General features: G+C 37.8%; 3 protein-coding genes across 6 annotated transcripts in view; 1 reads left to right on the plus strand and 2 right to left on the minus strand.

Moving 5' to 3' along the window:
- Positions 1-2,203, minus strand: slc35a4 (solute carrier family 35 member A4). Its single transcript, XM_067456968.1, has 2 exons — positions 2,070-2,203; positions 1-1,246 (listed from the first exon to the last, which is right to left on the minus strand). The coding sequence occupies exon 2, from the start codon at positions 1,192-1,194 to the stop codon at positions 241-243; it is 954 nt and encodes a 317-aa protein (XP_067313069.1). The 5' UTR covers positions 1,195-1,246; positions 2,070-2,203; the 3' UTR covers positions 1-240.
- Positions 1,191-7,284, minus strand: LOC137092631 (SLC35A4 upstream open reading frame protein-like). The gene is made up of 4 exons (XM_067456969.1): positions 7,149-7,284; positions 6,059-6,165; positions 2,816-2,914; positions 1,191-2,398 (listed from the first exon to the last, which is right to left on the minus strand). Exons 2-4 carry the CDS (start codon positions 6,071-6,073, stop codon positions 2,198-2,200), a joined length of 315 nt encoding a protein of 104 aa, XP_067313070.1. The 5' UTR covers positions 6,074-6,165; positions 7,149-7,284; the 3' UTR covers positions 1,191-2,197.
- Positions 7,250-23,474, plus strand: part of hmgxb3 (HMG box domain containing 3) — a 21,544-nt gene continuing 5,319 nt past the window's right edge. For 2 of the 4 annotated variants that reach the window (XM_067456964.1, XM_067456967.1), the window contains exons 1-16: positions 7,250-7,389; positions 9,956-10,082; positions 10,200-10,374; positions 11,397-11,873; positions 12,694-12,789; positions 12,892-13,023; positions 13,154-13,431; positions 15,202-15,305; positions 15,389-15,472; positions 15,575-15,666; positions 16,570-16,668; positions 16,830-16,976; positions 18,095-18,378; positions 18,472-18,599; positions 19,943-20,074; positions 20,161-20,345. In XM_067456964.1, the coding sequence (XP_067313065.1) occupies positions 9,958-10,082; positions 10,200-10,374; positions 11,397-11,873; positions 12,694-12,789; positions 12,892-13,023; positions 13,154-13,431; positions 15,202-15,305; positions 15,389-15,472; positions 15,575-15,666; positions 16,570-16,668; positions 16,830-16,976; positions 18,095-18,378; positions 18,472-18,599; positions 19,943-20,074; positions 20,161-20,345 (2,538 nt within the window). In that variant the 5' untranslated portion in view covers positions 7,250-7,389; positions 9,956-9,957. Of the gene's footprint in view, positions 7,390-7,674; positions 7,728-9,955; positions 10,083-10,199; positions 10,375-11,396; positions 11,874-12,693; positions 12,790-12,891; positions 13,024-13,153; positions 13,432-15,201; positions 15,306-15,388; positions 15,473-15,573; positions 15,667-16,569; positions 16,669-16,829; positions 16,977-18,094; positions 18,379-18,471; positions 18,600-19,942; positions 20,075-20,160; positions 20,346-23,474 lie in introns of those variants that run through there. The other 2 variants (XM_067456966.1, XM_067456965.1) reach the window with 2 other exon arrangements.

Below are 23,474 nucleotides of genomic sequence, written 5' to 3' on the forward strand. Positions count from 1 at the left end.
TCAATTGAATATTTAATTTAGCCTTTTATCGACTGGTCAAAATGATGGCACTAATTACAATCATTTTATATATTTTTATTTTTTTCTGTCTAAATATATCAAAAAAAATTTTTTTTGAGTATTAATCTCAGATATGTTGTCAACTTATTAAAATTACATTTTCCAAAACATATTTCAACAATTTATTCTAGTATAATGACAAACGCCAATTATTTATTGTAGTTGCTGGCGGAGTCCGCTCTACCTGTAATACAGGTACACAGCCCATCCAATCAGCACAACAGGAAACAGGAAGTAAGGTGTGAGCTGTATTCCCAGCAGCCCCCAAGACAACACACCATTTACCAGCATAGCAGAAGATATAACAAAGAGCCGCGTGATTCCCGTTCCATGTTTCATGATGACGGACATGAGGAGCCCGTTAGCGGCCTGTCCCGCAATAATGAGCCAAACGAGCGCTGAGAAACCCTCCAAAAAGCCCTGCCGCTCGCCGCCGCCACTGGAGAGATGCGACGCCAGGTTGATCGCCACGCCGAAGATGTACATAAACAAATTCTGGAGACTCAAAGGCAGACGTTGGGTTTTCAGCACCCGCTCGGTGTAGACGGCAGCCAATCCTGAGATGAAACAATACACAAGCACCAACAGCAAACCCCAGGATGTGATGTGAAGCCTGGATTCGTCCTCCTCTGAAGGCTCCCAATCCAAACCGGAGTAGCTGTGACAAACGCCGGCGGCCACGAGCAGCCCGAGAGCGATCCACTGCCCGCGCCGCAGACGCTTCCCCAGGCAGGACGTGTAGAGGAGCGCGGTGGACACGATTTTCAGGTTACTGAGCACTTGGAAGGAGCTCGGATCCATGTAGGCTTGCATGAACACCACCAGGTTGTTGTTGAAAGCGTAGAGCACGGCAGGAACAGCGTATGGCGCCACCGTCATGACGGACACCGATCCTTTGAGGGTGGAAAGATTCCCAGATGCCAAAAGGGAGGCGAATGAGACCAGAAGCTTGGCGAACTCGATCAGAACCACGCATGACGAAGGGCTGAAGGGAACGTGACCATCGACTTTGGTGAGCGAGATGAGGGGCGCGTGGGAACCGTAAATAAGAACCAGGAGAAGCAGGAGAAGGACCCATCGTCTTCTGCGAGGAGCTTCTGCTTCAGAAGAACCAACATTATCTACTGCAATCATGCTCCCGATCTGTCAGCAACATCTGGTTTTGAAAGTAAAAACTTCGCAAACCCTAAAAAAAAAAAAAAAAATGCACTAGGACGAGCTTCATTCTTGGACAGCGCAGTAAAAAACTAAATGGACATGATGTTAGGGCTGCGCCATCTGGGAAAAAGATTTGATGCACGATTTTTCTGCTAAAAATTAGAACTGCAATTTAAAATGTGATTAAAAAAGCTGTTAAGGTTTGCTTATTTTCAGGGCTGCACAATTTGGCCAAAGATTTTGTATTTAGATATCAATACATTTTATAAAATAATAATAACGATTCCCAAATAAACAAAGATGAAACGAAAAATTAGTAGGTCTATTGAAATATTTGATTGAAGAATTAAAACAAAGAGTATTTAAGAAAAATATATATAATCTTACAGTACAATTGCAAAAATAGTACAACTGTAAAATTACAATACTAATATTTTATGATAATATTTATTATTTAATACAAATATTAAACAAAACGATTACTATTGTAATATTTTACTGTAAAACATTGAGGATAACAAAATATAATTTTACACTACAACTATAAGAAGTACAACTGTAAAATTACAATACTAATATTTAAATTTCTTCGTTTTCCATCAAACTTGTATTTTGACGAAAAATCAACCATAAAGCTTCTCTTTTGCACAATGAATCGAGCCGCCCTGAGGTGCCGCAAACACTGGCGCGTGCAAATTAACACTGATTCACCATACGCAGAGCATATTTATTTAATCAAATCACAGACTTTGCGATTTGATAATCACACTATAATCCATATCGTGCAGCCCTACACGATGCCTATTTTTCATCAGAACAGTCTTCATTATCAAGTCCAAATCCACACTCACATACAGACAGTTTTGTCTAAATCAACAGTTTTGTTCATGAGGGAAGGAGCCCTGATGTGACGTTAAATGACACAAACACAAGCAGCAATGGAGCATGTTCTCCTCTTCAGTCTGAATTCTGTTCACTTCTAATCACTGGGTCCTTTCTTCAGAGAGTTCAGGAAGTCTCGTAGGGTCGCCTCAATGTTGGGCACCTGATAGTTCTGAACAGCGCAGATTCCCGTCAGCGTTCCCAAAGCCACTCCTAAGATGGCAGACGAACGCAGTTTGGAAACCACATACCCAGCCAGGAATCCTTTCAGGAAAGGAGACGCTAATAATGACCCACCCTAAGAAACACAGACAGGACAGACCCATTGAGCTCTCAGTCGTACCGTAGACTATATAAAGTGCAACATCTAAATAACATGCAACCTTTTGATTACAGCTCACTTTTAATCACTAGGACCGGGTGGAGAGTTTTTATTATTATTCACTAAAAGATATTAATGAAGTTTTCAGGGCTTTAACTTTAACATCTGCCGTCAAATGCGGGTGGATTTCAGCAGTGGTGTGTAACGCAGTCACTCCTACTGGACACTTTAGCTGGTTGAACTTTATATACAATACACACATTTTCAACTTGTAGTATTTTAAAGAAGGCAAGTACAATGTATTTTTCTTAAATATATATATTTTACTGTATAAAAATATACAGTAATAGTCGGGACTGGACCGGATCAGTCGTGGTTCTGGTTCTGTGGTACCTGAGGGATTCCAGCTTGAACCTCATTCTCCACCTTCTTCTGGATCTCCTCCAGTTGATCTTTGAGCGTTGCCAGATCCTTCAGTCGGGTCACCGGATCCTAAAACAGAACCGACACACACCAGATCACATGAGACCACTGACACATCCTCAATGCACTAAAACAACATGCCCCAAGAAGCCTTGCTGTGATTTACAGTGAATAAAACTAACTTATTCACGTGGCGTATTGCTTTTAGAAAAGTTACTCCTCATACCTGCAAAGTTTCTTAAAATAAACAAACACAGACACAAAAATGCAATGCTATTGATAAAAATATATAATTCTTCCACCAAACAATGTAGTACTTCAGAAGGAGAATATTTGCAAAGAAACACACAGTAATGCGATCACAAGTGTATGCTTGTAGTAATTAACAATGGCTTGTAGGAAGCTCAACCAATCAGAATTAAGGACCGAAACTATAAATGTTATAATTACATTTAGACACTGAACGGTTTTGCTAACTTTCAATCTGGTCAATGAGATCTCTGTTTTAATAAACTCATGCAAAAAACATGCAAAGACACTTAATGAAGTGGAGGATACATACAGATCATCTATTATTGTAGGCATTATAAGCTTATTGAGTTATAGGGATGGAATATGTATTGTATCAGCCATAATTTATATATATATATATATATATATATATATATATATATATATATATATATATATATATATATATATATATATATATATATATATATATATATATTAGGGGTGTAACGGTTTGCAAAATTCACGGTTCGGTTCGATACGATACACTGGTGTCACGGTTCGGTTCGGTACGGTTCGGTATGTTTTAGATACAGCAAAAAGAAAAAATTGGCAGATAAATTACCTTTTTTATTATTTTTTTATTAAAACTAACAAAGTATGATTTCTTTTTTTTACATTGAACAATGATGGAGCTATACTTTACCCATCTTCTATGTAGTTACAGGAATAAGACATTAGCTCTTTACATTAGCGTGTGCGGTGCGTGTTGCGTTGCGTGTGCGTTGCAGGAGCCCCACACCCTGTAGTGCTTCCACATATGCTGCGTTTGCAGTCCGCAACTGATCCGCTGTTGCACACCACAAACACAGCATTGATTCATTATTTTTTATTTAAAATCCAAAAGTTTGTACTGAACATGCCTCGTCAGAATTCCAATTCTCTTTGTTTACTCTTTAATAGAAGTCAGGTTACGTAGCCTACTACATTTAAAAAACATTTTATTAAATTCATTTATTCATATTTATATACTTTAGATTTAGCTCACACAAGTGGCAAAACATTTAAACATAGTTTATAGCCTTAAATCACAAACATTTTAAATTAGAAACTTACAATAGTCTATTCAAAAAGACTCTCGTTTTTCTTTCGTTTTTACACCCTTTTAAAAGAAATCCTGCAGGTCAAAAAGAACTTTGCTTTTCACCTCCAAGAAATTACTACGAGTGCTATCCATTATGGCACTTTTTTTTTAACCTAAATGCCAGGTAAGGTGTCGTTTTGTTGCTTTACTTGAGAAAAAAAAGCCATGTGTTGACTTTGAAACAAGAGTATATTTTAAATGATATGCATCTGTGATGAAATTACTAGATTTTCGCGTCAGTACATGTTTATTTTAATGCGAACAGTGTTCTATCACTTTAATGCAGCAGTGCAGCAAAAAATAGACTCGGTACGAAAACGATCCGTGCACTGCTGCAGACGCAACGCTCCTGGAACGGACACGGACAGCATCCGCGTGCAGTGTAGCTGTCATCCGTTAACATGGGTACTGAAAAAAATACGCACTGCACACGGAGTATGTGTGAAACGGGCGTAAGGTCTCATATCCGCGGCTATAAATGACCACTCGCCGCGGTGATGTCTTTTGCCATTTGAATAAGTTGGAAATGTCTGTCTAAATGCTGCGGGGATAGTTTGTGGGATAGTTTGTGGCTGTTTCTCCTTTTTATCGTCTTGGTGTCGGCGTAAATGAGTTGATTGACATGACATAAATTATTCCCGCTGCTGTACCATCAGCAAATGCGACATACCCTTGTTTTTTAATCCATCACTCTTGCCAACACCATCATAGCTTACAAAGAATCCAAAGTTCACCCAAACACCAGACCTGTTGGTTATTGGAGGATCTTCTATTTCTGGTTTGTTAAACGCAATAGCCATTTTGCCACGAGCATTCAGCGCGTAGCCTACTGAGTAAGCGAGCACCTGACTGAGCAGCCTAAAACATATTTGGTGTTTTTTCTTTCTCTTTCACTTCGGCGGTGTCAGGGGCATTGGCTGTTATGTCGTTTTGGTTATTGGGCTACCTTGTTGAACGCATATTATTATATTTCACACACTTTTTTTATTTTCCAAATCTAATTAATTAGTCCAAGAACCGTTCGGTACATAATGCGTACCGCGTACCGAACCGAAAGCCTCGTACCGAACGGTTCAATACGAATACGCGTATCGTTACACCCCTAATATATATATATATAACTCAAACACACTCTTCTTCTAAGGCATGTTTCAAACCTTTACTACTTTATGTTTTAATAAATCATCAGACTTGAATATTGTTAAATGAATTTAGTTTAGTATTGTCCATTTACAGACGTGCAAACCAGTTCATATTAATAGTATCAACATTTTTATTCTCGGCCATAATTAATTTATTACATTTATTTCAAATGAAAATAATTACATATTTCCAATTCAAACACATACTCTTCTTCTGTGGGAGGTCTCAAAATGTAATTGTTTTATTTACTTATATAAAAGTTAATGCTAATAAATCATTGACTTTAATAATGTTACATGAATGCAATTTAATTAGTGGAAGTATTTTCTGTTTAAGAACAGCAATAAACAGACAGTATAGACTTTATTATAGAGATATTGTAAATCACTTAAAGTACACACATAATTTTATCTTGATCAATTTATTTTCTTCCACCATACAATAAAACAGCATTTTTTTCTAGTAATCGCAGTTTATCAGATCTTATGCTCTGCAAATGCCAAGAGTTCAGAAACGCAGCGGTGACTTTACATTACTCAAAATAAAGCGACACGACAGCTCTAATAAATACAGCAGGTTGCACTGATAGCACAATACTTAAATATACACGACATACCCGATTTGTTCCAATCCGTGCATTAATTCATTATAAAAAGGCTTAATTTACAGACCGACACTAGGCTGTGGTCTCTCACCTTGTCTTCCGCCATACTGCAGAAATGACAAACGACTCGATGTGCGCTCGACTCATCCGCCCTGAATGAATGACGACTCGCTCGAACACAACTTCTCACCTTCAAGCCTCAATATTATATAATAAATATAGATAATAAATATCATATATTAAATGCTTTTAAATGTCTATTTAAGTTTCTTAGTTTCATTATTCAGGTGTAAATAATTATCCAGACTGAGCTGACTGCACTGTCACGTGCAACCCGTTCCTTTTCTCATCACTAGTCATGATTGACCAATCACAGACGTTCTTCATTATGACAGTTTTGCGTTATCAATTTTAAGGAGCCTGTAAAAAAACTCTGTAATAATAACGGCTACTTTGAAAAAAAAAAATCTGTAATGAAGAGACTGGTATTTGTTTTTATGACAAAAACTTCTGAAATATGAATACTACTCAACGCCACCGAGCGAGACAACTACTTTATGTCTCTTATGTATATCTACTTTATGTCTATTTATTTTTCTCTCGTTAACAAATTGTTTCCCCCTCTGTATTGTGTTAACAATAGGTGTACTGTTCAATTTCGTGTTTTATACTCAAACTTGTGTAGTATAAACATGTTTGTATTTTTGCATTAATAAAAAAGGCTGAAAGAACGAATAAATGTCGTATTTCGATTGCAATCGGTTTAATTAAAGTGTATATAAACTGTGAAAAAACTTTGTCAGACATTAACCATAGATATGTTTTTGTTTTGTTTTTTACAAACATCAGCAACAGAACAGTAGAAAGTAATTAAAAATAGAAAGTAATGCCAAATAAAGTTTCTCGAGTCATTATTGAGACCGACGCTGTGATAGACTGCTGTCACGTTAAATTAAAATGAATTAAAAACAGACTGATGCCACGCGCAGACTGCTACTTTTCTCATCGCTGTTTATAAATGACCAATCACTGTAGTTCTTGCTATGACATAAAGTAGATTTGTTTTATAATTCTATAGATATTGAAGGGTCTGGTTTCTATTTGCGTCTTTACATACATATACCAGAACTGATAGGAGTAAAAAATATTGCGTAAACACAAAGGCAAAATAAAACTCGTACTCTATTCAGGTTGGGAAAGCGCTGTAGATCAAACTCTCATTGGGCCTCCACTTGTTCATCTGATCTCTCCTCCGCCATTTTTACTGCACTACTATACAGCAGGAAACATACGCTAAAACACCGGCTCAACTCTGAGCTCTCACACCACACACACACATGATCCAGATCCCCGGTCCCGCGGCTTTACCGCTGGGGAGCTGAGAGATTCGGCTGGATTTGGATCGATCCTGCGCTCATTCAGGTAAGGCTTCAATAAGGCACTCGCTCATTGGCCGCAGTCAGTCAGTATCAGCACTCAACAACAACCGACATCACACACACACACGGGGGGGATTAAAACACACTCTGACATGTCGGCATGCACTCTTTAAGCACTTTAGCCGTGGCTCTATGTAAATAATCTGCAGATAAAATCATATATGTGTATATATTTGTATGAAGCGGTTGATGAGTGTCACATGATGTGTTGTTTACCTGCGTCTGTTCAGCTGTGTAACTGACAACAAATAACGTTACAGTGGTCGCACCATGTTTTACCATAGTAATACTGTAGTATTCTGCGAAATACGTTAGTATCATGTAAGTAATTAAAGCGAATTTCATGTAGATAATTCACCCCTAAATAAAAATTAAAAACAAAAGATTTTATATTGTTTTATATATTTTATATTAATATATATATATTTTAATTAAATATTTGTTTATTTATTTAGATTCGGTCTGTTTATTTATAGGCATGGCGACTTTTTAAAATTATTATTAGAAAAAATACAATGACATTTAATATTAAACAGAATGTGGGTGGTACAAACAACAGATCTTACATTGTTTAAGATAAAACATTAAATTCAACAAATCATATTTTTTTCAGCATGAGAGATGTTTTTATACAGATATTATTTGTAGTAATTTAATTAGTCATAAAATATATTAAGATATTTACAGAAAAACCTAAAGGAGGGTGTAATAGACATTACTTTAGCTTTATGTATATACAACTTCAGGGGCCTGTACCATGATGGTAGTTTAACAAACTCAGGGTTAAAGGATTAGTTTTGAGTTGACAAAACCAAACCATAGTATTAAGGCTTTGTTGGTCCCATGATGCTGATCATCAGCTTTCTTTGTCAACTCAGGCTTTGATCCTGATTTCAGGAGTTTAGCTGTGACATCAGTAGTGAACAGCCAATCACACGCTGTGGAACTGAGATGAACTTCTCGCGAGACAATCAGTGAGATTAATTTCTCTCTTCTGCAGAATGTTGCATGATTGAAAAATATTGAGAATTAAAATTTTAAAAAATACACAGCAAGAAGAAAAGCTGTCTATGAAAAAGGACAACTTTAAGAAAAAATAGTATACGGCAATGCAAGTAAAAGTTATGAAGTTAGTTTAGTTGATATAGAGAAAATTGAACATTTAAGCTCAGTAAGCTTCTTTTTTTTAATAGGCTAGTTTTATTTATTGATTTTAAAGCTTATCCATATGACTTTATGCAGTGGATGTAATTTATATGACTTATGTATTAATTTTAACAAAGTGCCTATTAATGATTGATTAACTAAAATGATAAATGTGTAATTGATTAAAGGTATAATAATTACATAAATTATATCTAAATCCTTCAAAATTATTATTTTCTATAAATAAGCATTGTTAAAAACCAGACGCTTTAGTCTTTAAAAACCCTTTACAATGCAGTGACCTTTAATTTGGAGTAGAAACAGGGGGAGTGACTTTATTGCATTAGAGGTGTGTCACTTAACTCACAGTTGATTGGTTCAATTTCAGATAGAGATCTCTTACCCAGAACATAACCTGCCCCAGAGCAGGTTAGCTGTGGAGCGTAAGTTACTATGGTGATGAACACAGCTAAAAGCCAAACCACTTTAATGGTACCTAAAACCCAGGATTGGCACAAACTAAGCTTAAACAAATCTGGCTAGCCAGCTAAACCAGCTTCATGGTACAGGCCCCAGGCATGGTTGCATGTAAACTAAACTTCTCTATTGTATGTTTGACAATAAAATATTGATTTCTGAAGGCTAATAATGAGAAGGGGGAAAAAAAATCCTCACTGCTGTGCTGAGTTCTGCTTCTTTTTTATTCCCATGGTTGTTTCACACTGATTATTAAAGTTCATCACACACACGTTCAATTGCATAATTCATGTTAATATATATTTTTTAAATTGCATGTTTCATGATGTTTAAATATGTGCATGCATTAAATCCAAATCCAAATAGTGTCTAAAACACATTTATCTTTCATTCTCTTTTATTATATATTTTTTTAAACAATTAAAACAACCATGAAAACCATACATCAAATATGGGTAAACATAAGAATATTAATCAAAGCAGATAAAATAAAATACATGCTGTTAATCAATCAGAGTACAGATTTAAAGCTTTGCAGAACAATACAATATAGTACAATATATAGTAAGTCTTTTTACTTCCTGTTGCTGTTAAAATATGAAGGCAGTGACCTATTTTTATTTTAAAATGAGTGGAATATTTTTTTGTGACGCCCATTTGCAAATAAAGAATTTTCCATATATATACATATATAATACTCCACATTGAAAAATTCAATATCACTATTATAGAACAATAATTTCATTTTTTCATATTTATATTCTTTTTAACCAAAAAACAAATTCAAGTCAAAAATCTTACAATAACCAGTTTTACAGGATACATCTGGTGAACAGCATCTCTACTTTTATTGTTTACACAAAAAAAATACTGTTAAAGGTTTGAATGTGAAGGTATTTTCCCAGTTGACATCTTTCTTTCATTAGAGATGGAGGCCATTTATGGAGAAATGGAGGTGGAGAGCTGCTACACGCTTCTGGAGCTTCCTTCGCCCAAGAAGAAACGCAAAAGCAAAGGCAGCATGGAGACCTCAGACAAACCCAAGAAGCCCAGGTAGATCCTCCTCATCGAGAAACCTGAATGTACAAGCAGGGTCCCGCCGAACTGTAAGGCCTCCGCTGTAAATCTGTAGTTGTTTGAGCTGCATTAACGGCCTGTCTGCTGTCACAGGTCAGCCTACCTGCTGTACTACTTTGATGTGCATCAGAGCGTTCAGCAGGAGCATCCGGATCTGCCCCAGTCTGAGATCAACAAGTGCATCAGCGACAGCTGGAAGAGGCTGAACGTGGCGGATCGAGGTTATTACCTGGAGAGAGCACGCATGGAGAAAGACGGCGTCGACCCTGTGAGTCTGTTACTTTAAAGAGATAATGTAAATGAATATCAGTTAGGGTGTTGGGAGCTGGGAGTTAACCAAATAACTAAATATGGTTCATTCCATGACATTTATATATACAGTTTTTCCTAATCTGACATTTAAATCAGAATGAAATGGAAGTTAGGATAGTCTTTTCTTCCCTATTATGATGTATGAAAACGGCTTCTCGGGTCAAGAATAAATGTTGGGGACTTGATTCTGTGCTATTGATGTGCAATGGTCTGCTATTGGTGGATCATCTGTGAGTGACAGGTTGCCCCGCCCTCGTCATCAGAGAAGAGATGTTGTCTGAAAAGGGGGTTATTTAAAAAAAAAAAAAAAAATTCCAAAGCACATTAATTAAAAAATAAATCTTCCATTGCTCCTTAATGCAGTTCTGATGCACTGTTGGTGCTTTCGGCGGTGGACAGAGGTCAGCATGGACAGCCTAACTGCTATTCTGCCCTATACGCAATAAACTGAGATGCACTGTGTATTCTGACACCTTTCTATCAGAACCAGCATTAACTTCTTGAGCAATTTGAGCTACAGTAGCTCATCTTTTTGATCAGACCACTTGGGCCAGCCTTCCCTCCTCACGTGCATCAATGAGCCTTGGCCGCCCATGACCCTGTCACCGGTTCACCAATGTTCCTTCCTTGGAGCACTTTTGATAGACACTGACCACTGCGGACCGGGAACAGCCCATAAGAGCTGCAGTTTTGGAGATGCTCTGACCCAGTCGTCTAGCCATCACAATTTGGCCGTTGTCAAACTCGCTCAAATCCTTATGCTTGCCTATTTTTCCTTCCTCTAACTTAGAGAACAAAATGTTCACTTGTTGCCTAAAATATCCCACCCAATAACAGGTGCTGTGATGAAGAGATATTGAATGTTATTCACATTACCTGTCATTGTTATGCCTGATTGGGATATATAATATATATATATATATAAATAAATGTTTTAATACAGAATGATGATCTTAAATTATACGTCTCTTTTCACAGAGCAGCCAATCAGCAGCTGCATCCTCTCAGGATGTCCCAGGTTTCCGCAAGATCCTCCCGAGGGCGAATTACGTGCTCCTGCCCAAGACTTCTGCGGGAGGGGAGCGGGTCGAGGGCGAAAGCGAGACGGATCCTATCGCAGACGGGGTCGTGAACGGAGTCCCACGGGCCCACACTCAGGAGCCTCTGGTGTCGCCCATGACTCTGGGCAGTGAGGTGGAGCTGTCCGAGCATTGCATTGCCATCGAGGCGCTTAGTGAGGACGTAGCCACTTCCCAGAATTCCAGTGCCAGCGACAGACTGACGAGTCTTGGGCAGGACGTTCACAAAACTGCTACTCTGCTTATAAAGAGGGAGGAGTCTCGAGTGTCTTATGGTGACGTTGGCATAGCGATAGAGAATGGAATGGAGGCCGGGGCTTTGATGCCTCAGATTAAAGCAGATGCCACTCATCTAGTTGCCATAATACCCAATCAGGTGGGCTGTCAGTCATTACTGCAAAATTCACATTAAAGGAACACTCCAGCGTTTTTAGAAATAGGGCTTATTCAACCTATTCAACTCTCCTAAACTGAGATATGTGGGCAAATGCATTTTTGTCGCAGTGCATCCATTGTTTTAGTTTGGCAGGGTCGACGCTAGCTTGGCTTAGCATAATGAATGCAATCCTATGTTGCCAGCGAGCATGACCCGAGTAAAAGTAATCCAACCCCCCCCCCCCCCCCCCACCTAATTACTTCTTGTGGCCTGCGTATTCACATCAAGTACAAATAGCGTTGCGGATTAAGACTAGGCGATTTCCTAGGCAGATACTGACTTGGGTATTGACAGATATCTCTGCGCCCAAAAAGCATGTGCTTCCCCATAATATAGTCCCAAACCAATATCTGCGTAGGAAATCGGCTAGTCTTAATCTGCATCGCTATTTGTACTCGTTGTGAATACGCAGGCCACAAGAAGTAAATAGGTGTCTTTTTGTTTTGGATCACTTTTACTCGTGACATGCTAGTTGGCAACATAGGATTCCATTCATTATGCTAAGCTAAGCTAGCGGCGACCCTGCCAAACTAAAACAATGCATGCACTGAGACAAAAATGCATTTGCCCACATATCTAAATGTAGGAGGAAAGAAGTTAAAAATGGCCTATTTCTTAAAACGGCAGTGTTCCTTTAAAACTTGACGCACATGAATGAGGGTTGATTGATTAAATTAATAAATGTACATCTTTAGTTTCTCTTATTTACTTATTTTTTTTTGAAAGGATTAATATTTATTCAGTTTTGTGTGCTTTTCAGGGCCTCGAGAATAAAGTGATCAATACGGCCAGCCAAATAATGATGTTTCCATTAATGAGCACTGTGAAACCAGAACCCAAACCCTGCTTTAAACTGGTCAGTAAATCATCGGCAGAGATGTGATGTTTCTGTATCCATACAGACATCCATGTTTTAAGATCTGAGAAGTAATATGAGGGAACTCTCACATGCTTTCAGCCCATCAAATATACACGGAGAGGACGGGGCAACTGCACCACACCCGGGTGTGTGTTTTCATACGTCACCCGTCACAAACCGCCCAAGTGCCCTGACTGTGGCCAACACCTCGGGGGAAAGTGGGTCGCAACCGTAAGTCCTCGAACCTGTGCTACTGTCATCCTGTGTATTAAAATTATCTTAGTTTCCTATAGAAATAATATATATATATCTCCTATAAATAGGGGAATTTAAAAATAAATTGTATCTCCCTCGTTTACAGGCTAAGAGAAGCTCAGTTAAAAGCGACTCGTCTTCAGCAAAACAGTGTGACGACTCCATGCCTCCAGACCATCCGACAGACCCCAATGAGACGTCCAAAGACACAGAACAGACGGCCGCCTCCATTACTACACCGAAAACCTCTTCAGATAAAGCTGTGGACGGCGGGACCGCTGCTGCCCGCAGGGTGGCCCGAAGAAAGAGAGAGCGGATGAATGCAGCTCTTCAAACATCTGATGGCGCTATTGTCAACAGATCAGATGAATGCTCAGCTGTCCTGTAAGGCCCTGTTTACATCTGTATTAACATGCGTTTTGGTCGACCGGATCACAAGTAGACAGACATATTCTGTTTACATCTGGTGTTTTAATCTGTCTCTTTTGTCCAACTTTTTCTTTCTATTTCTTCGAGGGGAGGGTAAATGTATGGACTTTTTCAGATCTTTCAATCTAATAGACGAAATAAGCTCATGCAATTTAGATATGAACACGACCATAGACAACTGAAAAACACACAGCAGCTGCTTTCGTTTCTGCTCTGACAGTGATAAGACGACGCTAAACACTGTGTGTGTGTGTGTGATACAAATCAGCAATGGTGAAAGAACATTGTGCTTGGTATGTTTTCGTCTTCAAACCAAACTTGGGTCTTCAGCCGACAAAGTTTAATTCCCGTACTTCCCATTTTCCCATTCCCACTAACGGTCTTTGTTGGCTGTTCAAACACATTCAATCACTTGAGCGTTTACACTACGAAAGCAATCCGGTCTGATGCGTTTTCGACAACCTCTGGGAGTGGTTGAAAGTGGAAAAGCTCAAACCGTTTTAGACCCTGTTTACACCTGTATTTAGTGTCGTCCCCTTGTGATCCCATCAACCAAAACACTTATTTTTTTTAATACCAGGTATAAACAGGGCAGAATAAACTCAATAGCACACTACTTGCACTCTTAAGGCCCAGATTTACACACAGCAAAGTTGTTGTTTTTTTGTTAGCTGTAAAGTTAAAAGTTCGAAATATGTGAGCAGCGATACGGTTATCAAACAGCCGACATCTCCCACACTACTGAGAGCTATGTTTAGATGAATATGTTAATATGTGCTGCACGCTTTTTCTCTGCACGCTGCAATAACAAAATAAACACACAACAAAACAGCAAGCATTTTTCAGTAAAGCAAAAAAAAAAGCAGTGGATCATAGCAACGTGGTTATGTTTGCATGAGCTCTGCAATCCGGCACTCTAGTAACATCATGTCACGTATATTTATATAGCTCTTTATACAATAGATTGCTTAAAATCAAGCAACTTTGCGGTATTAAACATGAAAAAGAGTGTCTGTGTCTCGTATTATCAGAGGTACAACATCATTTCTACAGTAAAGCATCTCTCCAGTGTGTTCCTGTTTTTACTCGCGTACCCAAACAGGAGAAATTAAGCAGAAAAGATTTCCGTGCCAAAGAAGGCAAAGCCTCTGCACACCCACCTATTACATAATCGCCACGGACTAATGGTTGTACAAAGGTGTTTACTATCCGGATCAAACTTTTCCGGAAAGACCACTTTGGCAAGCTGTTTTGAACTCCAAAATCCAACTCAAAACGAAGTTTGTTTTGGCCTGATTTTGTTCAAAATGATGTCTCAAGTATATTGGGGCTTTTATTGCAATATTTTTACTGTGGAATAGCTGGATGACCTTCTATATTAGTTTACAACATTTATATACTTTTATAGTATTTATATTTTAAATTAAATTATATTATGATATTGTTTATTTTTACATTTTAATTTTACTGTTGTAATAATTTTGTAATTTCTTTTTTATGTAGCTTTAACTGATTTCTATTCATTTGGCTTTAATTTATTTCAGTTTTAATCATTTTATTACTTCAACGTAAAATAATTTATATATATAATATAATGATTTGATTGCAGTGTAGCATATTACTGTATAAAATGTATCATTGCATAGAATGTGCACTGAAAAACATGTCTCTGCCCTCTTTCATTTGCCTCTGACTCTCTAATGTGTGTGTTTCGTGTCGTTTCAGAGCATTGGGTGGTGGGCAAATTCAGGTTGTCGCGAGAGAAAAATACAGCAGTGTTGTACAGAAACGCCGGATACGAGCTATTCTTCCAGCACCCGCCCAGAATAGTGAGTCAGCCGTTATTTGAAAGCACAAATGAAACTGTATATGAAAGGCATCTGATGTTCACACCTGGCCTGTTTCTCCATAGACGCGTCTGGCCAGTCCGCAGTGGTGCAGTGGATCACGCTTCCCCCTGATAAAGCCAAAACAGACGCTAATATCATCAAAGCTGGTCAGTCAAACACCAGGGAATGATCTAATTATATATCTGTCGGGTTTCATTCATATTATCGTCCTTGTTGACTCTCTTAGCTGTGATATGTTGTGTTTGTAGTGAAAGCGTCACCCAGTGAACACATGACCGGTCTGAAACCCAGCACCCTCAAACAGCTGGGTCACATGATCACACCCAGTGCCTTAGAACAGGTGAGATTACTGTACTCTGAGATGAGAAGAAAAACAATGATGATAATAATAATTATTAAAATATTCATAATAATCATAGAGAATAATAAAGTAATAGAAACAAGGGAAATATTAACAATAAAAATAGCAATAATAACAAATATAAAATAAAGCATAAAGTCAAAAACAATAAGATCAACATGAACAAGAATAAATAATGAGACAAATATTAACAATAATAATAACTGCAACAGTACAAAATAATAATATGTAAATAATAATAATTACACAACAATAATAAAATAATAATATTTTGATAAGTTATTATTATTAGTTGTTGTTATTATTAAGTTATTTTTATTATGAGTAAAATATATTAATCAGAACAAGGAAAATAATACAAATAACTAAAAATACAAAATAATAATAATACAAAGTTTCTGAGAGAATAAACAGCAAGAACCAGAATAAATAATAATAATAACAGTAACATTAAAAAATAATAGTAATAATCTGAGAGAATAATTATTTGAAAGAATTACAAATAGAGAATAAAAATGGTAATAATATAATTGTAATAATAATAGTAACAATACAAAATAATATAAATATTGCAGCTCTTCTTAAAATAAGAGAATAATAAAGTAATAAAAAACAGAAATAGTTATCTTTAAGAAATAATAGAAGCCAGAAAAATAATAAAAATTAATCTAAGATAATAATAAAAACACCTACAACAACAACAACATTAATAATCTGAGATAACCATAATCTGAGCTAATAATAACAATAATTTGAGCTAATAATAATAATAAAAATATAATAATAATCTGAGATAATAATATAATAATAATAATGTGAGATAATAATAATAATGAGATAATAATAATAATGTGATATTGCTGTTTGACGGTGTGATTGTAGAAGCCCATCACAGTCAGCAGTAACCAGTACATCATCACAGACAACGGCATGAAGATCCTCTCCATGGTGCCCTTCAAGAAAACCGCTGGATCCTCCCTAGTTAGTGTTCACAACTCAAGCATACAGAAAACATACTTTTGAAGATCTTTGTGTTCTTATGTGTTTTTACATGTACAGACTCAATATTTAGTATGATAACGGTGATCAGCAGTTCTTTATTAATGTACAGGTATCTTGTAATGTGTTGGTCTGTTCTTCAGGCTCTGGGTTTGTCTACAGCGAGAGGTCGAGGCCGCTGTATTAACCCTGCGTGTGATTACGTCTATAAAAACAGACACAAACCTCAACACTGCCCGACCTGCGGCTGCGAGCTCGCCAACAAACACGCCAAGAAAAGCAAACTCACGGTTAGTTTTGGCACACCCTATGAACTTAGTCTAAGTAATTGTAACTCAAGTTTATTTAAGTATCAATACATTGCTGTGGTTTCTAATCATATTTTGATTGTTCGTTTAAACATATTGAATAACCAGAAGGTGGGAGTATAGCCTTATTTAAGAACCAGGCACGATTCTGTGTCCCTCTCTTCTTTTTTAGTCTTTTGGCATGGCAAGAGCGTTTGAGTTATCCATTACCCGTTTGCATTTTAGCATCTTCCGTATCTTTTTGTCATGTTGACTGATGGACGTTTTAGTAATTTTTTTTCTTGTTGCAGTAAGAGTAGTGAAAATGTTTGTAATTAGTTTAGTCCTGGTCCATCTTCCCATAGTGCATCCTGGTGCCATGTGTTCCCCAGGTAAGCGACGCGCACGCACCTGGCCATCCACATTATGTAAAAGAAAACATGATTCATCAGACCAGGCCAACTTCTTCGATTGCTCTGTGGTTCAGTTCCACTGTTGGTGCTTTTGACGGTGAACAGGGGTCAGCATGGACACCCTGACTGGTCTGCGGCTATTCTGCCCCATACACAACAAACTGTGATGCACTGTGTATTCTGACACCTTTTTATCAGAACCAGCATTAACTTCTTGAGCAATTTGAGCTCCAGTAGCTCGTCTGTTTGATCGGATCACACGGCCCAGCCTTCGCTCCTCACGTGCATCAATGAGCCTTGGCCGCCCATGACCCTGTGGCCGGTTCTCCACTGTTCCTTCCTTGGAGCACTTTTAATAGACACTGACCACTGCAGACCAGGAACAGCCCACAAGAGCTGCAGTTTTGGAGATGCTCTGACCCAGTCGTCTAGCCATCACAATTTGGCCCTTGTCAAACTTGCTCAAATCCTTACACTTCCCTTTTTTTCCCCTGCATCAACTTTGAGGACTTGCGGCCTAATGTATCCCACCCACTAAGTGGTGCCGTGATGAAGAGATAATGTATGTTATTCACTTTACCTGTCAGTGGTCATAATGTTATGCATGATCACTGTATATCTACATAATGCAGCAAACAAAAAGTGCAACTAAAACCGTGCTTTCCATGATAAGTCTCACACTAATGAGTTGGTGTGTGTGTTCTCCAGCCGTCCGCGGAGGACGTGACCAGTTCTGCGCTTCTGCTGGACTCGTCTCAGCCTCTGAGCGGCGCTCAGAAAGAGCAGCAGCGTCACTCCACCGTCAGTCTGCTGCGCTCGTGTTTGCAGTTCCCAGAGAGCGAGAGCGAGCTGCAGGACGTCTTCAGCCTCATACACGAGCTCAACAGCCAAGAGAAAGACACGGAGGAGAGCAACGGCTGGCCGAGCTTCTACGAGTCGGCGGCCACACACTGCAGTCTGTGTCAGTGCCCGCTGTTTAAAGGAGACCAGAGGTGAGAGGAACCTGACCGGATGGGGATGAATGGCAGAATGGATGTAGTCCTATGGGAGATTTACATGTTGTGTTGTTGTTTTGTCTTGTTTAGTTCAGTTGCGGGTTTGGAGGAATGCTGGTTGTTGACGGATCGGTCGATTAGTCCCGTCACTCTGCAGCTAAAAGTCTGTACGAATCTCCAGTGTCTGGCCATACACAGTTTCACAGACCTACATCCAGGTAAACACACACACACACACACACACACACACACACACACACACACACACACACACACACACACACACACACACACACACACACACACACACACACACACACACACACACACACACACACACACACACACACACACACACACTTACTGCAACAAGAAAGAATATATGTTAAATATACTTTAATTTGCTTCAAAGGATTATTTTAAAACGGTTGCTTTGCCATGTAAGTAGTTGGACATTTTCATTTCTGCATTTTTCAGACCAGACACTTTTATCCTAAGTTTTTATTTTTTGTAACACCATATAATACGACGGTTTGTGGTAATGCCAGCTCTGGGTTTTTATAGTTAGCTAAAACTAAAATTGTAAAGAAACCTTTTCATTACTTTAAATAAATAAACATTATCTAAAATTAAAACAAATGTAAAAAAACAAAAAACAAAAAATACATTTTATTAATCCAGTTGCCATGGAAATATTTTTCATTTTCATTTAATTTGTTGTATTAAATTAACTATAACAAAAAAATTAATAATTTAATTAATAAAAACTATACATAAATAAAAAATAAATAAATAAAATGAAAAAAAATCCAACAAAAAAAATAAAAAAATGAAACTCCAACATTTACTAAAACTTTTACTAGAATTAAAATTAAAACAGAAAATATGAAAATAAAAACTAATTCAAAATAAAATATACACAAATATAGAGATGTATTTTTAGAAAAAAGCGCAGCAAAATTAAAATGGACAATAAAAAACTAATTAAAAATAAAGTAAAAAAACAACTATATAGACATTAAAAAACAGATGAATAACTAAAATAAAAAATAAAAAAACTAATTGAAGATAAAAAAAACAATTAAATATATAATTAAAAATAATAAAAATAATAGAAATGTAAAACAAAATGACTAAAACTAACTAAAATTAAATATTAATAAAACTAGACTATATAAAAAGACAAAACAGCAAAACTACTAAAACCAACTCAAATTAAAATAAAAAAATAAAAAAACTTTTTTTTTAATCTATAAAATATATAAACATTAAAAAACAAAACTTAATAACTTAAGCTCAAATGAGAAATAAAATAAATAAACAAATAAATAAAATAATTATATATATATATATATATATATATATATATATATATAAACTACATAGATTAAAGCTAATAAAAATTATTAAAACTAACTAAAATTAAAAGGAAAACAGAAAACATGAAAATAAAAAGACAAAGGTATCTTAATGACACTAAAATAACACTGCTGTAGCATCTCTTATAACACTGTCAACGCAGCATGTGTTACTGCAGATTCTGTGTGTTTGTTTTTCTCAGGTGTGTTTAATGTCGGCAATAAACTCCTGGTGACGCTGGATTTGTTCTTTAAGATGAGACATCAGATCAGACTGGGGGATGAACCTGCACATGCTGCGCTCAGTTTAATCAAACACTCACAGACGCTCACAGGTGCTTCATCATCATCCTCATCTTCATCTCTGATGTCCTGAATGTGCTCGTGAAGTTTACCGTGCCTGTTTGTGTGTCTCGTGCAGACGGTGCGTTGAGCTCGGAGCAGGTGTCACATATTCAGGATCTGTTCTGCAGCGGGTACTGGGCGTTTGAGTGTCTGACGGTTCGAGACTATAACGACATGATCTGTGGTGTGTGTGGCATCGCACCCAAACTGGAGATCGCGCAACGCAACCCAGACAACGCTTTACTGCTCAAAAACGTGGAGGTAACGGCAATCCATCAGTCCAGTATCAGCCACTGTTACTATAGTAACAGAAATACTATTAGAGTTTTTATTCATATTTTAAATTAGTTTTTATTTTTGTTATTTTTATTTTAAAGGAACTGTATGTAAGAAATATATTTCAATTAATCATAAAATGGCCCTGATTTGTTACTAGACATTAAGAAATCATGTTAATTTCAAACACTTATATTGTGTTTTGGCCTGAAGCTCCGCCCTCCACCTATCGACCAATCACGAAGTCAGTAGTGTTTCAGCATCCGGGTTGCCAGATCTGCTCTAGTTACCACAGCTACAGCTACAAACGTTCTTGCTGATCCTGCAGCCAATCCGGCAACCTCGAGTCAGGGGGAGGGGGAGAGGGGATAGGGATTGCAGTACCAGTTTTGGCCACAATCTTCCTTCAATTTTAGTAAAAGTTTTAGTCATTTTGTTGTGTGTTTTTTTTATTGTATTTCAAGTAATGAACATGTTTTTTTAATGGTTTTTGTTTTCGTTAACTATAATAACCCTGATGCAAAGATGACAAAAAGGCCCTATTTTTTAATTTTGCAATTTGTTACAGTTGAACGGTGGGATCTGAAAAAAAAGGAGTTTTGGGATATATATTTTATAGTTGTTTTTGTAGCTGCAACTAACGATTGTTTTGATAATCTATTAGTTGGTCAATCATTTTTTTTAAATAATCGATTAATCTAGTAAATAGGCCTTTTTTTATTGACAAAACACACTATTCCACATCCTGCCCAATAGTGTCCTTCAAACAAACGTGTCAGTTGAGTGCTATGAATACACACAGTGAATATATCTACCATTACATAAATTAACCATGGTTTTACAATGAACAAAACAAACAATAACAATGATAAAAGTTATTCAGTGGTAACTGGTAACCACAAATTAACCATGGTTATGCTTTAAGTCCACAGTTTAACTATATGGTATTTGTGTGGTTAATGATAATCAATACGGCAAAACAATTGTGGTTTTAGCCTACTATAATAAAGCCATGGTTATTTTTCGTAAGGGTCTGTTTGTGCTCTGCATTGTGTAAAATAGTAAAACTAAGCAAAAGGAGTTTGAATCCCTATACATTAAAATGATATATGTCGTCCTTTGGTTGATAGGCCTACGTTAAACCGAGGTCCTGAATCTCTGTGGTCATTAAAAATCCCATGGCACTTTTCGTAAAGAGTAGGGGTGTAACCCTGGTGTCCTGGCCACATTCCCTCCATTGGCCCTTATCAATAATGGCCTCCTAACAATCTCTATACTTTGAACTGGCTCTGTCACTCTCTCTTCTCCACCTATCGCTGGTGTGTGGCGAACGCACTGGCGGCGTTGTACTTTGGCCGCGGTCGCATCATCCAAGTGGATGCTGCACACTGGTGGAGGTTGAGGAGAAACCACCTGATATGATTGTAAAGCGTTTGTGTACAGTACACTGGGTGTACAGTAGTACATACCTCTCACAACTGCGAGCTATAAAGTCGGAATTCTGACGATTTCTCACAATTGCGTGATATAGGCTAAAGTAACAATTCTGACTTTTTTTCCCTCATAATTGCGAGTTATAAAGTCGGAATTCTGACTTTACATCACAGAATTGCAAGTTTATTTCTCAGAATTCAGACTTTATATCACGCAGTTGTGAAAGAAAAAAAGCCAGAATTCTGAGATAATACCTCGCATATTTGTATTATTTAGTGGCGGAAACGGGCTTCCATAATTTACAGTTACTACTCCCACGAAATACTTGAATTACATGTTGACTTTTAAATCTAAATGTAGCGTCCAATAGCAGAAATGTCAGCTGAATGTTTTTGCTCTGAATATTAACTTTCTTCCTCAGTCTCGACTGCGTTCCATAGACAGTAAAAGAAATGGACGGAGGGATCCCATTGCCTTCTACGGCGTTAAGTGATGTCAGTATAGGAGCACTCACTTCCTGATGGCTGAGCGAACTGCGCAGGCTCAGACTGAGCTTGACGACGTAGATGTGACGTGAGCCTCCTGTCTGACAGCTGTAGGTCTTCTAGTAGTTGTGGAAAGTGAAAGCTGAATCACGTTGTTTAAATATTTTCTCCCGTTGCTTTTGGCTCACTACGGGCTTCTCCCCATTCTTCCCCCTTGACTTTATCAGACTTTATGTCTCCACGTCCCCCCGACTGTCTCATAGACAGTAAAAGATTGCCTGCGAGCGTCTCCTCAGGTCTATACGGTAATTTCTCAACTGTGCGACAGAGTCGCGTTGGTTATGACGCAATCGTTAGCCTATTTTTACAAAAACAGCTTCTGCGGGGCGATAGTGTAAGATACAAGGTAATGGAGCCTTTTATACATTGTCGTGTTTCTTTAGAAATAAACAATGGACAAATGGAGTCTTTAAACGTCTCAGATGTAAAGTTATTCACTGTCAAAGTGACTCAAAAATGAATGGGAGTCAATGGGATGCTAACAGCAGGTGATGGCTTGGTTAGCAATGGCAGCCCCTAGGGGTGGAACGCTTTCCGAGCGCTAGATTACCCCCTTGCTGCGTTCTGTCTGTTTGGCGCATGTGCGCGCGCAGCCGTTCAGTGAAGTTTCAACAGACTGTCAGACTGTTCAGGACATGCTTTCATGCCAAATGGAAATACTTGCGTGAATTAGTAGCATTTACAGATGAGTATACAACTACTGTTCTCTATATAGATCAGTGGATATAATCTGTAAAATTAACGTTTTGCGCTGAGGACGCAGACACACGCACATTTGCGCATGACTGGGTGTGTTAAACGCTAATGCATTCGCTTGAAGCTTAAAATAAACAACGCTCATGTTTTGAGCACTTGGATCACGTACCTTTCCTGCAGCAGCTCACTCTGTTTCTCCTCTACTGTTTCTTTCATGTTGTCCATAGAGTGTATTCAGTGCTGTGGCCTAATTTGGTGAGACAGGTGGAAGCCAGGTGGAAGGGCAGACCCGACTAATTGATCATGAGAGTCATTGGCTGCTGAAAACTTACTTATGCAGCTGACTCGATGCCGCACTGCCTTATCAGAAAATAACTTGTAAAAAACGTACATTTACACATACATTAAACTGACCAGCAACTGGACTTTCGGACGCCAT

Source organism: Pseudorasbora parva, chromosome 11 (assembly GCF_024679245.1).
Source record: "Pseudorasbora parva isolate DD20220531a chromosome 11, ASM2467924v1, whole genome shotgun sequence".
NCBI lineage: Eukaryota > Metazoa > Chordata > Actinopteri > Cypriniformes > Gobionidae > Pseudorasbora > Pseudorasbora parva.

Coding starts and splice junctions, on each gene's coding strand:
- slc35a4 (XM_067456968.1), bottom strand. CDS start 1,194: ATGATTGCAGTAGATAATGTTGGTTCTTCTGAAGCAGAAGCTCCTCGC.
- LOC137092631 (XM_067456969.1), bottom strand. Junction 2,399..2,815: donor TTCAAGCTGGAATCCCTCAG/GTACCACAGAAC, acceptor TGTGTTTCTTAG/GGTGGGTCATTATTAGCGTC.